General features: G+C 25.0%; 1 protein-coding gene across 2 annotated transcripts in view; it reads right to left on the reverse strand.

The window, feature by feature from the left end:
- Positions 1 to 13,312, reverse strand: part of LOC107448948 (shootin-1) — a 35,791-nt gene that overhangs the window by 17,972 nt on the left and 4,507 nt on the right. For both annotated transcript variants that reach the window (XM_016064321.3, XM_016064322.3), the window contains exons 3-11: positions 12,572 to 12,624; positions 10,247 to 10,307; positions 8,338 to 8,432; positions 6,971 to 7,112; positions 5,757 to 5,854; positions 4,890 to 4,959; positions 2,431 to 2,492; positions 249 to 381; positions 56 to 170 (exon numbers count right to left, since the gene is read on the reverse strand). In XM_016064321.3, coding sequence (XP_015919807.2) covers positions 56 to 170; positions 249 to 381; positions 2,431 to 2,492; positions 4,890 to 4,959; positions 5,757 to 5,854; positions 6,971 to 7,112; positions 8,338 to 8,432; positions 10,247 to 10,307; positions 12,572 to 12,624 — 829 coding nt within the window. The remainder of the gene's footprint in view (positions 1 to 55; positions 171 to 248; positions 382 to 2,430; positions 2,493 to 4,889; positions 4,960 to 5,756; positions 5,855 to 6,970; positions 7,113 to 8,337; positions 8,433 to 10,246; positions 10,308 to 12,571; positions 12,625 to 13,312) is intronic.

The following is a 13,312-nucleotide window of genomic DNA, read 5'->3' on the forward strand; positions in this document are numbered from 1 at the left end:
CTGCAAATTTTGTTATTTAAAAAAACTAATGAAAACTTAAGTAACATCTACTTACTTTATAGGATTAAAAGAGGGTGGTGGGGGTGGAGGTGGTGGTGGAGGGATAGATAATGATTGATCTACAGGAACATTTAATTTTATATTCAAAATTTGCCGTTCAAGTTCCCTGACTATTGAAATAAAAAAAATGAAAATTAGACAATCAAAATAATTCAAAGTTTTAAGAGCAATATGATAAAAGCAATTACTTCTGCTACGAAGAACATTTTTTTGTTTCTCTATGATGGTCAAAGTTGCTGCTACATCTCGTGTAACAGAATTTTCATCTTTAGAGTTCTGATTGTTCCCATCACAGATTTCTGTATTACAGCTTATTTGATACTAGAAAAAAAATATCTACGTAACATAAAATATATAATACAGAATGAACACATTAGTTTTGTTGTTTTATTATACAGATTAAGCTGTAAAGTACAATATAATGTTCAAAGCTACTTAGTTCTTACATAGAATATTAGTTACTGAGCATAGAAAAGTGACTAATTTTATAAATATGTATTTAGGTTACTTAAAAGATGTTTAAAATTTTAAAGCTTAAGCTGTACAAAATTTAATATATTGCTTGTTTTCTGATTAAATAAAAATCTGACACTAAACATACTTTCTTTGAATAACAAGCATTAAGATATAAAGATTTAGAAACATAATATTTTCTAACTTAAATTGTCTGCTTTAATAAGTGAGCACACATGATGTCCACCTTTTAGACTATTTAAATTGCCTCTTAATACATAAAAATCCAATCTTTTGATGAAAAATTACTGACACTGTTCCACTATTTTTTATTTTATGCACAATGCATGTAAGAATTTATGTTCAACTTTCATTCAAATAGTTTATTTAAACACACAAACTGATTTTCAGGGTGGTCACTCAAATCAGGTTTCAAATTTTCTTGTTTTTTACAGGTTTTCCAGTAAAAATCCTAAAATTTTCAAGTCAGCATGTTTCCTTTTTTCTTTTTTGATAAAGTGTAGATGGGTACAAGAAAAGTGTCAATATTACTAAAATTTTATTTAAAATGTTATTTTTTTAATATATCATCTTGAATTGATGGAGAAAATAATATGTTTAGCTTGTAGAATATATTGCTTTTAATGAATAAAAAAATTCTTTTAAAATGCTAAGTAGTTTCTGCACAAAATGTATCAAATAGCAAACTATTGTATACTATAAATTTCAATTTTTTTTTAACTAATATTAAATAAAAAATACTAAATATTTATTAAAAGCTAACTTTTGCCTGAAATTATCTTTAAAAAATGAATTTTATAATTGTGTGCAGTCATCCCCATAAACCATTAACATTGAGTCCTAGAACGTGAAGAAATGATCATTAGATCAAAAGTTATTCAGGGAGATTCATTTTTTATTTTGCACTCTGTACATATATTTATCTAAAAATAAGTGCACATATTTAAGAAAATAAGGAGAACATAAATCAAAATTCATAATAAATTATAAGTTAGAGAGATTTTAAATTTCTATTTAAAGTAAATAATATGAAAATATCTATTTTTTTAAAAAATAAAATATAAAAAATATACTTTTTTGCACTATATTAAATTTTGTCTGCTTTGTATTTGAACTTTTAATTTGTCAGCGATTGTTAAACAATTGCAATACTCAATTTTAGTTTTTTTCTTCCATTTCTTCTAGTTTCTTCCTGTGTCCTGAAAGAAACATTTCTTCCAGACAAAATGCCAACCATGCTTACCCTTTTCTTTTCTTCCCCTTATTGTTCCCTTTTGGCAATACAATACTTTAAATTGAATCCTAATCATTTTGAATTCTTGAAATTATAACATTTCCTTAAGTACATAAATGCATGTTGAAAATCGTGTAAAACATAAAAAAATCTTGTCATTCATCTCTTATGTAATCTAGTAATACACATAGTTTATAAAAAAAATATAACATCTGCTTTTTTTCTGTGCTGTCATTAATATCTTAAAAAACTCTTTTATTTATGTTTTTACAAATGCACAATTATTCTCCTTAAAAGAAACAACTAAGTTTTACACTATTTTTTTAATAGCAAGCATAAGTTTTAATGGCCCAACATTTTATTTGTTAATTGTTATAAAGAACCAAAGAGAAAAATCTCCTTCAGAACATGTTGGTCTGATAAAGAAATGTAGAGCTGTATGACTAAAATCTATTCCTTGGAAAAAAGTATAGAAGCAAAATGATGTGTGAAAAAAAAATTGCGATAAAACCTGTATAACAGTGTAATATTCTATTTATAAAGTATTGCATGAGGATACATGTTCTTTTACTTATTGTTATGTCACCAATATCATATGTAATATACTTGACTACCTCATAAATTAAAAAAAATCACTTAAATTATTGAAACTCTAAACTTACAAGATTTTTTTCTAAACTTGAATCATCAGATGTAATCTGTGAATCTATAGCTCTTACAACAGCTAAAAGGATAGAAATTCAAAGCTTTAAGACATACATACATTATTAATTAAAGTAGTGTTTAAATCCCCTCTAGCCCATATTAATTATGTAGTTTATCATTTAACAACAATATAAACTACAGTGCTTCATATATTACTGCATAAACATTACCATTTTCCAAATTAAATTTTTTTCAGGAATAAAACTATTTTTGCTTTGTAAATAAAACATTGCTATTAAATAAAATAGGAAGTACAAAATAATTTCAATTGTGATTACATACTAGCTTTTCTTAAAAATATGTTTCTTGAGAATATTGTTACAGTAATAAGCAACTACTATTCTGATACCAATTATTTTAATTTATTTCACATTTGAAAACATGTCTAAAAATATTTAATAAGAATTACATTCTAAACTCAATATAACAAGAATTTAAAAATTAATACAAGTAATGAACCATGAATTTCTGAACCAAACTCATTACAATTCTCAATATTTTGAAATATTATTTGAACTTGCATTTTGTACATTACTTTTTATGAAGTTTAGCTTGTGAAACTTGATTATTCTTACACATATGAATAATAAACTTTTTTTTAATGGTTTAGAAGCATATTTCAGAAAACTATTCTATTTACTATTTTCAAATTATAATGCTTTTAAATCATTACTGCAGCACGAAATAAATTTGCTATAAATTTGCCCTTTTAAAAGTGAGTACTCTTTCTAAATACTCCCAACAATTTAATAATCTCAGCAAGTTAATGTTGGAACCTCAACCCTGGAATATGAAATCATTTATAAGTAAAATAGATAAGATTACACAAAGCTAAATTTTAAGTAGAAAAAGTCTAGCTATGCCAAGGTGGCTGATCAGGTAGTGCCCATCTATACTTCTGCAGCATCTGGTGGGCATGGGATGCAAATTTCAGTAAAGTGCCTGGGGAAAAGAGGCTAGTCTGACTTACCTTCGTGGGAAATTTTGGTATTCACTATATTCACATTAAAGGATAAATAGCTGAGTGGCCAGTTAAGCGAAGAAGAAATAGAATCTTGGTTTGCAACTTAATATTCAAAAATGCTGATCACTGCACCAACACTGCTTTTAAAAAGAATAGTAGATACATTTTATTGCTCATTAACTAGTTATCATTTAGATTCTTACTCAATTATACTAACTGCTTCACCAACCGAGTCCTTAAATGACTATAACGCTGAATGTATTTTACTGTTCAATAACTGGTTCTTGTAACTCATAAATGTAAATTTAAGTATTAGATCGCCCTCATCAACGAAACTATAGTCATACATATAGGTAAAATTATAACTATGAAAGTTATCATTATCAAAATTATACTACAGTAGAGAACCGATTATCCGGAACGATCGGGACCATCGCTATTCCGGATAACTGATTTTTCCGGTTTTCTGAATTGTTACAAAAAGCCGTTTTTTTTATTGTTAAACCCAACTAAAAAAAAAAATTTTTGGAAATAATCTTAAAAAGAAAAAACGATTAAGTAATACACTAATGATTATTTCCAAAATAATGGTAAGGTAAGCATCTTTCAAAAAAGAACGAAAAATCCTAAAATCTTATGAGGTAAAAAGAGATTATTTTTTTTTAAAAATGGCTAGAAAATTTTTCGAATTTCGTTCCGGTTTTTCGGTTTTCTGATTTCCGGATAACGGGTTCTGTACTGTATAACACAACAATATAAGGTGAATTTTTGAGTAAAATATTCAAATTGTCAAAAACAAGACATTTAACAAATTTTAAGCATAGAAATTTTTACAAAATGTAGAATAATTAATTTGAAATATGACTAGATTACTTCATTAAGACACAAAAAAAGTTTCATGCATGGAAAATATTTCATTTAGGAAATAAAACGGAGCACATATGTACCATTGGTCAAATCATTTAGTTGAATGCTACTTTTTTATGACATTTCTTTTATTTTTATTTTATTTTCAGAACTTGAAACTTTAATCCAATATCAAAACATATGATTAACACCAGATTGAATAATTATACATTTTCCATAAGTCAAATTTGTTAAAAGCTGCTTCAAGTTTTAAAGAAAAAAAAACTAGTTCAGTATAAAAATTTCTCAACATAAAGAGTTTACTCCAACTAAATTACTAATATCTTACAGTTGTCTGCAGAATCCCTGACAACAGCAGAAACCTATATCCATTCCATCGTTAATAAAAAAATATTAATTGAAATCTTTGGCCAAAAAATGGGTTAACCTCATCCTAGATAACAAGGAAAATTAAAGTTTCTAATATGCATATTTATAAATTCTAATATGAAATTAAATGCATGTATTATTAAATTTTTTTAGATTTGTAAAAACCCCAATAGTTTTAAAAATATAGAAACAGTCAATTTAACTATACTTACTTACAGTCATAAAGCACTTCCAGAGATTTCAATTTTTCTGTAGTACATTTATGCTCTCTCATTTCTTGTTCATACTATTAAAAATAAGGGAGATGAAATATTGAGAGAAAAGAATAACAAAACACATGTATAGAATAACATTTAAAAAACATGAAAATAAAATATCAGAAATTTAAAATTAACATGCATTCTGATTCTCTCAGATCGCTATCATATAGTAAAAGAATTTGATTTGAAGTAAAAAAATAGCCATGACATCTCCAAAATAAAATATACAATAGTCAAAAATTAAGAAATAATAAAAAGCCAAGAATTATGACTAATCACAAATAAATTTAATGGATTAAATACTAGAGATGAACACATCAGTTAAAGTTTCTGCAAAAATGGAAATTTCATGCTGTTATCCAACATTCAAAATTTAATTTTTACTTTAAGAAAAAATTACTCCCTTTAAGTAAATAATTACATCATTGAAATGAATTTTACAACTGAATAACAGATCAGAAATACTGTTTTTACGGATCGAAATGCCTGCTTCAAGAATAACATCTAGAGAAAAGTCAACAAAAAGCAAACTTATGACAAGATATCTTACAATATAGAAACTTATTACTCTCTTCTTTATTCTTTAATTATCTTAATTTGGAACACAGTAATAGCATTAAAATTTTAGCAAAGTGTTCAAAAAAGTGCTAATTTTGGCAAATAAACCAAACATTTTTAAAAAATTTAATACAACTTAGTTTTTTAAAAGTAATTAAACAAAAGAAAATGACATTATGGTAGGATAATATAGGGAAAATAAAAATAAGTAAATCAATAATAAAGCATTTCATGGAAGAAGAAAAATGAAAGAAAAAAAACTTACTAATTTTTTTGCAATTTCAAAGTCTTCCTTCAAAAAGGTTTGCTTTTCAATTTCTTTGTTTAACTTTGTTTTTAACTCTGCAATTTCTGTCCTTAAACCTAAATAAGTGTGAAAGAAGAATACAAAAATAACACAAATAATGCCAAAGATTCATTTCCTTCATTTTTAAGTTTTCTTTCAATTACCTTTATAATCCTTTTGAGAGCAAAAAACAAAAAAAATAATGCAAATTCAATATGATATTTTGTAAAACCACAATATAAATTAAGAAAAATTATTAATATAGTAATTAAAATAAACCAGGGCTATTTAAAATATAAAGATCCTATTTCTAAAATAATTTAATTTTGAATGTAGAAATATACATTAAGAAAGAAACTATGAAATGAATTATGACGCATTGAAAATAGTGAGAAATTAACAATTGTTAGTTATCTTTAAAAAAAAAAAATTGCTTTAAATAAACTAGAATTATAATCTATTCCCAGTTATTTAATTAGTGCCTACACTTTAAAGGTCTGCTTAAGCATTTTTGTCTTTTAATAATCTTACAAATAAACAATACACAATTTACAATAATTTAACAATATTAAACTTTATGTAGATTTTAAAAGCTTAAGAGTCAAAAAAGGCTGATTAGATTAAGGTAGTTAAGTTACTAACTCAATGTAGGCTAATCAAATAGTAAAGAAAAACTCATGTTAAAATCAAAAAATAATATGCATATTAATAATAAGAATAAAATGTTTATAACCAAAAGCTTATTTCACTAGACTTCAATGTTAGAACTTGATGACTTTTTGTTAAAAAAAATGAAGTTTCATTTCACCCTTTTTTCATATTTTACAATATAAATTTCAGAAAGGATTTCAGATTATTCATTAAAATGAAATTATTTACTATGTAAATAAAAAAATGCAATGGAATTAAAGGTTTCACTTTGAAGTAAATCAATAAACTAAAATATATATATCTGAGAAAATTCACACGTAGATCATGTATTTTTAAATAAATATAAGAAGCTTCAAACCCCCATTTTATTCAGTTTTTGTGTCTTAGTTTATTATAGTTAAACTTAGTTCATGGTTATGTTTAATCAGATTCTGTCTACTGAGGCAATAAACTTTCAATTTTGATAACTAACTTTAAATACAAATAATGATTATTTTTAAAATAAATGTTTATTTCAGAACTGTATAAGCAAGTTTAATTACTTGAATTAAAGTCATTCAAAATTTCAAGTTCAGACTCATTTTCACAACCATCACAATCACTAGTACCATTCATTTTATTCTCCACCGTAAAAGAGGTTTCACAAGCTGGATTGCTTCGTAACATTTGATTTTCTTGAAAATACTGCAATTAAACATATTATTTAAAAATCAAAATTATTTGTATTTTTTGCATAAGCACAAACATGAATGGACAGAACATGACAAACAAGAGTATCAAGGGACTTTCTTTTAAGGAAGGAAAATTTTTAGAAAAAAAATATTTTATTATTTTTTTACATCATTTAAAGCATCTATCTAGCTGAAGATTTCATAAATAAAAAAAATCCTATAACATGTTTTTTTAGTCCAAATATCAGTCAGATTTGCGAATTAAGTTTTAATTTGGAATAATTCTATTTCTTATAGGTTTATTCAATATTTTATTTAATATTTTAACTTCTTAAATAGCTTTAGAAAAATAATTTACTAAACAACATTGATTTAATATAATATAAATTTTATATAACATGTAATCAGTTCAAGTTTGTAAACTTCAATATTTTTATTAACATTTAACAATCCTAACACAATTTTTTGAGAAAAAAAAATCGATGAAAATTTCACAATTGTAAAATCAATCAATATAATAACTAAACCTATTATTAAACCTCATTTTTCAAGGTCAGAACCAATTTACAATATAAATTATGCCTATTTCTAACTACAAAATGGCTAATTTAAAATACTATACTGAGTATATGAATTTTAATTTCATTTTAAAATAAGTATTTTTAATAGAATTTGAATGGAATTAGTCCGAATAGTTTCTGAGATGTAGGAAAAATGTGCATTATATATGATTGAAAAAATTTTTGACCATTAAATTAAAAAAAAATATAAAGGAATTATAAAAAATATTATTACTTGGCAAAGGATAAAAAGGTGCTTTGTTTTTATTTCGCACGATGTATCACAACATATAAATATGATAAAATATAAATGATTATATAAAATAAAATAGAAATGACTAAAATTAAAAAACAAAAATTGCTTTTAAAACTACCTTGTTTTGAATAAAGTTATTCTTATAGATAAAAACATTTTTAAAACACTATTTTGGTCCTGCAGTTTAGTCGTTTGAAGTAAATACAAGTATATAAATTTTTCAGTTGTGATTGCTTTCCAAATAAAATTAAAACCTAATTCCTTATCAAGTTATTTATAAATTTTAATAGTAAAGTGTTTACTCACGTTTTTAGATAGATATTAATTTATTAAATGTAATTTTTTGTTTTTGTTTTATATAATTTATTAAATTTGGTTCATTGCTTTTAGCACAGTTTTAATCTAAAAGAAAATTATCTTACTCTAGTTGCCCTTTTAATAGCCATATTAGCAGCTTCAGTTTCCATATCACATTTTACCTTCAAAGCACTAAATTCATCAACAACAGCTTCAGACACTATAGAAAAATTTATAGGCAAGGAAAAAAATAACTTATTTCATTCAGAGCAAAAGTTATTGGCATAAATTATTAAGAAATATTAATAAACAAATGCAGTGGGACTTCTATTTAACAAACTTCCATTTTTCGAAAAATTTTTTAGGAAAAGAACATTTTAGAAATTTCTATGTAAAATAACATCCAAATAGCAAAGTGAATTTTCTATTTAATAAATCTTTCTTTGAGATCCACTTTCCCTATTTCCCAGAATATTTCAAACTTGTTAATGTATTTTAGGTTGGAAATTATTTTCACCTGATATATTATCAGGTGGAAATAGCTTACTATAGCCTTAATTTACAATCCATATTTTACATTTGTGAGAAAGTTTAAAAGTTTAATTTTGGAAATTTTAATTTTGTTTATTATATATATATTATTTACTACAATATTACTTATAATGGTTAGTCTGAAGTCATTCAGTGTATGTTACAATAATATATTAAGATATTCAAATGGTATTTGAAAAAAAACTAGTATAAATAAAGAAAAAAATTCTTCTGTGGAAAAAATTTGCAATAAAAATGCATATTTTTTTACTTGGTAGCAACATGTGAAGATTTGAAGAATCTGTTGAAGATAGAAAGTAATAGAGTAGGACAGTATAAATAGATGGTGATCAAACACAGATGATAGTAAATCAGATACGGAAAATAAAATAATTACAATTGCAGAAGAGAACAGATGCGAATGCATGTAGTGAAATGATGGTGGATTTGATTGGGAGAAAATAGCTGTATTGAGTAAACAGAAGTGTAAAAAAGGTATTACAGATATATTTAAACCATCGTTATTTTAAGTTCACCTATTTTTTTAATGAAATTATCAATTTACTGAATATGATTTGTTTTAATAAATACTGATCTAGTTCGGAATTTAATGCAGAGATCGCCAAAGATAACAAAGTTCATGCCTGATTTAACTAGCTTTTTGAGCATTTATAATGAATTTTGTTGAAAACCAAACCAAAATAAAATTTCTACTTTGCAGTAAAGAAAATATGAGTAAAAAAGTTGATAACACATACAAAACATTTCAGCCCCAAATAGATCAATGGGATATTTCAAGTATAATTAATCAATTTTTTTACATTTTAATATAGAAAGTTGAAATTTTCTACCCAAAAAAGTAAAGGTATAAAAAAGATTGCAAACCCTTACTGCTGCCAAATTTTTTTATTGCTGAGACCAACATTTATGATTTTTGCTAAAAAATTTCAGTAACGGTAGTTGCCGAACATAGTAAAACCAATAAAGTTATTAAAAAATTTTTTTATTATTATTCTTTATGTTGTAGTGGTCAAAATAACTTCAAATAAAATTTTAAAAACTCAGAATGATATATTAAAGCATAAAATTGACTATCACTTAAAAATATTGTTTGTAAAAATCGTAAGAGTTGGCAGATCCGTATTAGTAGATATTCAAAATAATATATATGAAATTTAAAAAAGAACTGGTGTCACTGAATTGATTAAATATAAAAAGTAACACGCATTAAACTTAAATTTGAAAAAAAATGTGAAAGTTTATTAATCATAGAAAGTTTTTAAAACAAATTCAGAAATATAGGAAAATGCCTAGCACATTTTAGGTGAAGTATGACACAGCAGAACAAAGGGGATGATGGGAGTAAAAAATATTGTGGAAAAAAAGTGTGACACCATTTATCAATATCCCAAGCCTTTGAATTTAAAGTTAGAATAAATTTCATAAATGTGAAGTCAAATTACTTTTAACTTCAATTTAATAATAAAAAGCAAGAATTTATACCAGAATGCATTCGTTCAAGTAATTCATCTTTTTCTCTAACCTCTGCAGCTAATTTGGTACACTAAATACAGAAAAACATGATTCTAGCAAATGATAATAAAAGACCAAAGGTTTAATTAAAAGTTTATTATAACAGAATGTTGACACTCATTATTTTATTTACTTTGGAAAGATAATAGCACAAAATTTTACCCTTACTTAATGGGAAAACATACAACTATATATTACTCGATAACTATATAGAAAGAATTAATAAGTATATAACAATTATACATAGTTACTTGTTTATAAATACTTTATTTGTTAAAGTTTCCATCATCAAAAATAATCTCAAAAATATGTATATTTCATTCGATCTTAAGAACATCTTTTTTCTTATGAGAGTTGAAAGTGATTCAGGAGTTAAGATGACTATGAAAAGTTTTAACTTGTAAAAAATTAGATTAATAAGTTTTTCTCATAACTAAACAATGGAAGCTTTCTCTCTCTCTTTATAAATATATGTATGTGTAAACCTTTTCTATGTGGCAAAAATTATAAGGGGCCCATAGAATAAATTACTAACACCACATTTTTATACATAACTTTGTTTTATTCCGTGATTTAAACTGCTTGCAAAACTGGTTTCAGAACTTAAGTATTGAAGAAGATAAAGTTCTTGCTATTGGAAGTAATTAAGAACAGTACAGAGCAAGACAAGAAAGAGCAATGTTTTCCCTTACAAATAAACAGGAGATATCAGATTATTTTCTATACTACTGATTGGTTTTTATACTTCTTTGTCTATAATATAGCTTAGAACTCACAGCGAAAAACACTGGCACTATTGATTAGAAAACCTCTATGATAAAAAACTATTTATATTGGCTTGTTGGCATTACATATTTGAAAGAATCTTCAGCTTAGTGGACAAAGAATTGCTTGTCCTGTCATTCATTGAATCATTTCAATGTATTCAGAGACAAAACTCTATTTAGTAAAGTATTAAGGTAATAGTTCATAATAAGATCTCAGAAATTAAAAACAGGAGTTAGAAAATGAGCATTCTATAAAAGCACTAAGAAAATAATTTCTACTTTAGATGGAAAGAATTTGTTAATTCACACCGATTATCAGAGTTATGTGTTGATGTAGAGACTTTTGGAAAAGACAACTGAAAGAAGAATACACTGCCTGAAACCAGGGAGAGGACATCATGCTCAAAGCATCCATTTTGTATGCATAAAGACATGTAAGCCTTTCATGCACAAATAGGATACAGTAACGATGAGATTAATAAATACAAAGCATTCAAATTTAATATGCTGTTTAATGTTAAGAACAGGCTTTCTTCATCTATCAGAGCTAATAAGCAATATAATGATTTTAAACTATGACATGACTTAAAAGCAATACAGGCATAATCAACAAGCTTCTAATGCCACCATCAAAGCATTTATGGTACTTAACTAAAAAATAGTTCTCTCTATTTTCACACAGATTTTATTTTTTTACACCACAAAATCAGCTCATTGCTTGAATATTGTTTCAAATTCATCCATGTACAGACTTTGAAAGTCTAGGGAACAATTTAACTTCTTTTAGTCTTAACCACAGTACAAAACTATAGTCTTATTGGGCCTAAAGTTTGGGTCTTGTTTAATAAATGAGAACAGACTCCAACTGGATAGGAAAACATTAAAGAATGGTATAAAAAACCCAAATAATTCTGATAATTTGAGTCCCAAAGAAGATGAGACTTATGTTCAAATCTCAAAGTAGTGAATAATCAGTTGGAACAGAAAAGGCTATGAAACCAATTCAGGACTCAACTAGTGTTAAAAATAATGACATGCAAAAACAATTAAAATTGCAAAACATTAATTATCATCACAAATGAATCTCTTATTTTCAAATATAGATTACATAAAATTTGAAAATATTATAAGAATTCATTTGATTGGTTGTAAGATGTAGAATCAAGATTATTACCATACTTATTGATAACTATATAATGCACGTATCTGTATAATAAACTATCTTACATTAAGAAGTTGTGTCCTGATTTCAGTGAGTATGAAAAAGAAATGACTTACAGGATAAATCAGTTAATCATGTTGGATAAAGAGGAGTCAAAATAAAGGTAATCTAATACAAAATAAAACATATTTCAAAATATATCAAGTCCTCTTCATATACAAATGACTTAAAATTTTACACACATTCAAATATTATATTGCAAGACGAAACATAGAAAGGATTACTCATAATTTTTTTTTTCAAAAAGTTATTGTACAGCCTAATGCAGACATATCATAATTTATAATGAATTTAATAATGAATTACCTCTGCTTGAAGAATTTCAGTTTGGGTTTTCTCATTTTTCAAGTCTTTCAATACTGAAAAATTAAAACAAATCAAAGCCTTAGCAAGCTAAATCATAAAATAAAATTTGCATATAAATGTTGCAACTTTATTCGTAAAATGTTAGAATAAAACAGACTAAAAATAATGAATATTAATGATAAAAAAATTAATTATCTGGCTTAAATCAGACCACACCAGCTTTAAGATTATATTATATATACATATACATATATATATACATATATACATATATATACATATATATATATATACATATCATAATAAATAAAAACAGAAAAACACGAAGAAAATTAAGAAAAAATATCAAATAGATTTTCTTTACCTTTAGGTATGCTAACAGAATGGAAATGGGGTGTTTATAATTACTTTAAAAAATTTGTTTTCAATAATAAGGACAATTTAAATAACAGTAACAATTCAACAAATTTTTCCAAAATTGTTTAATCTATTAAGCAACTTCAAAAAAATTTTGTAATTATTCCCATAGACAAAGCTAACAATAATTATACAATCTTCTGTAAAAAATTCTATGTTGAACTTTTAAATACGGAATTTAAAAAAAAGTAAAAATTTTAAACTTAGTAATTTAAACAATATTGTCGTTAAAAAAATTTTAGCTTTATATAAGAGATTAAAAATTAAAATTAGCAATATACAATTTCCTTACTTAATTATCAGTCCTAAATTTCATAAAATTCC

This window comes from Parasteatoda tepidariorum, chromosome X1 (genome assembly GCF_043381705.1).
Source record: "Parasteatoda tepidariorum isolate YZ-2023 chromosome X1, CAS_Ptep_4.0, whole genome shotgun sequence".
NCBI classification, from domain to species: Eukaryota; Metazoa; Arthropoda; class Arachnida; order Araneae; family Theridiidae; genus Parasteatoda; species Parasteatoda tepidariorum.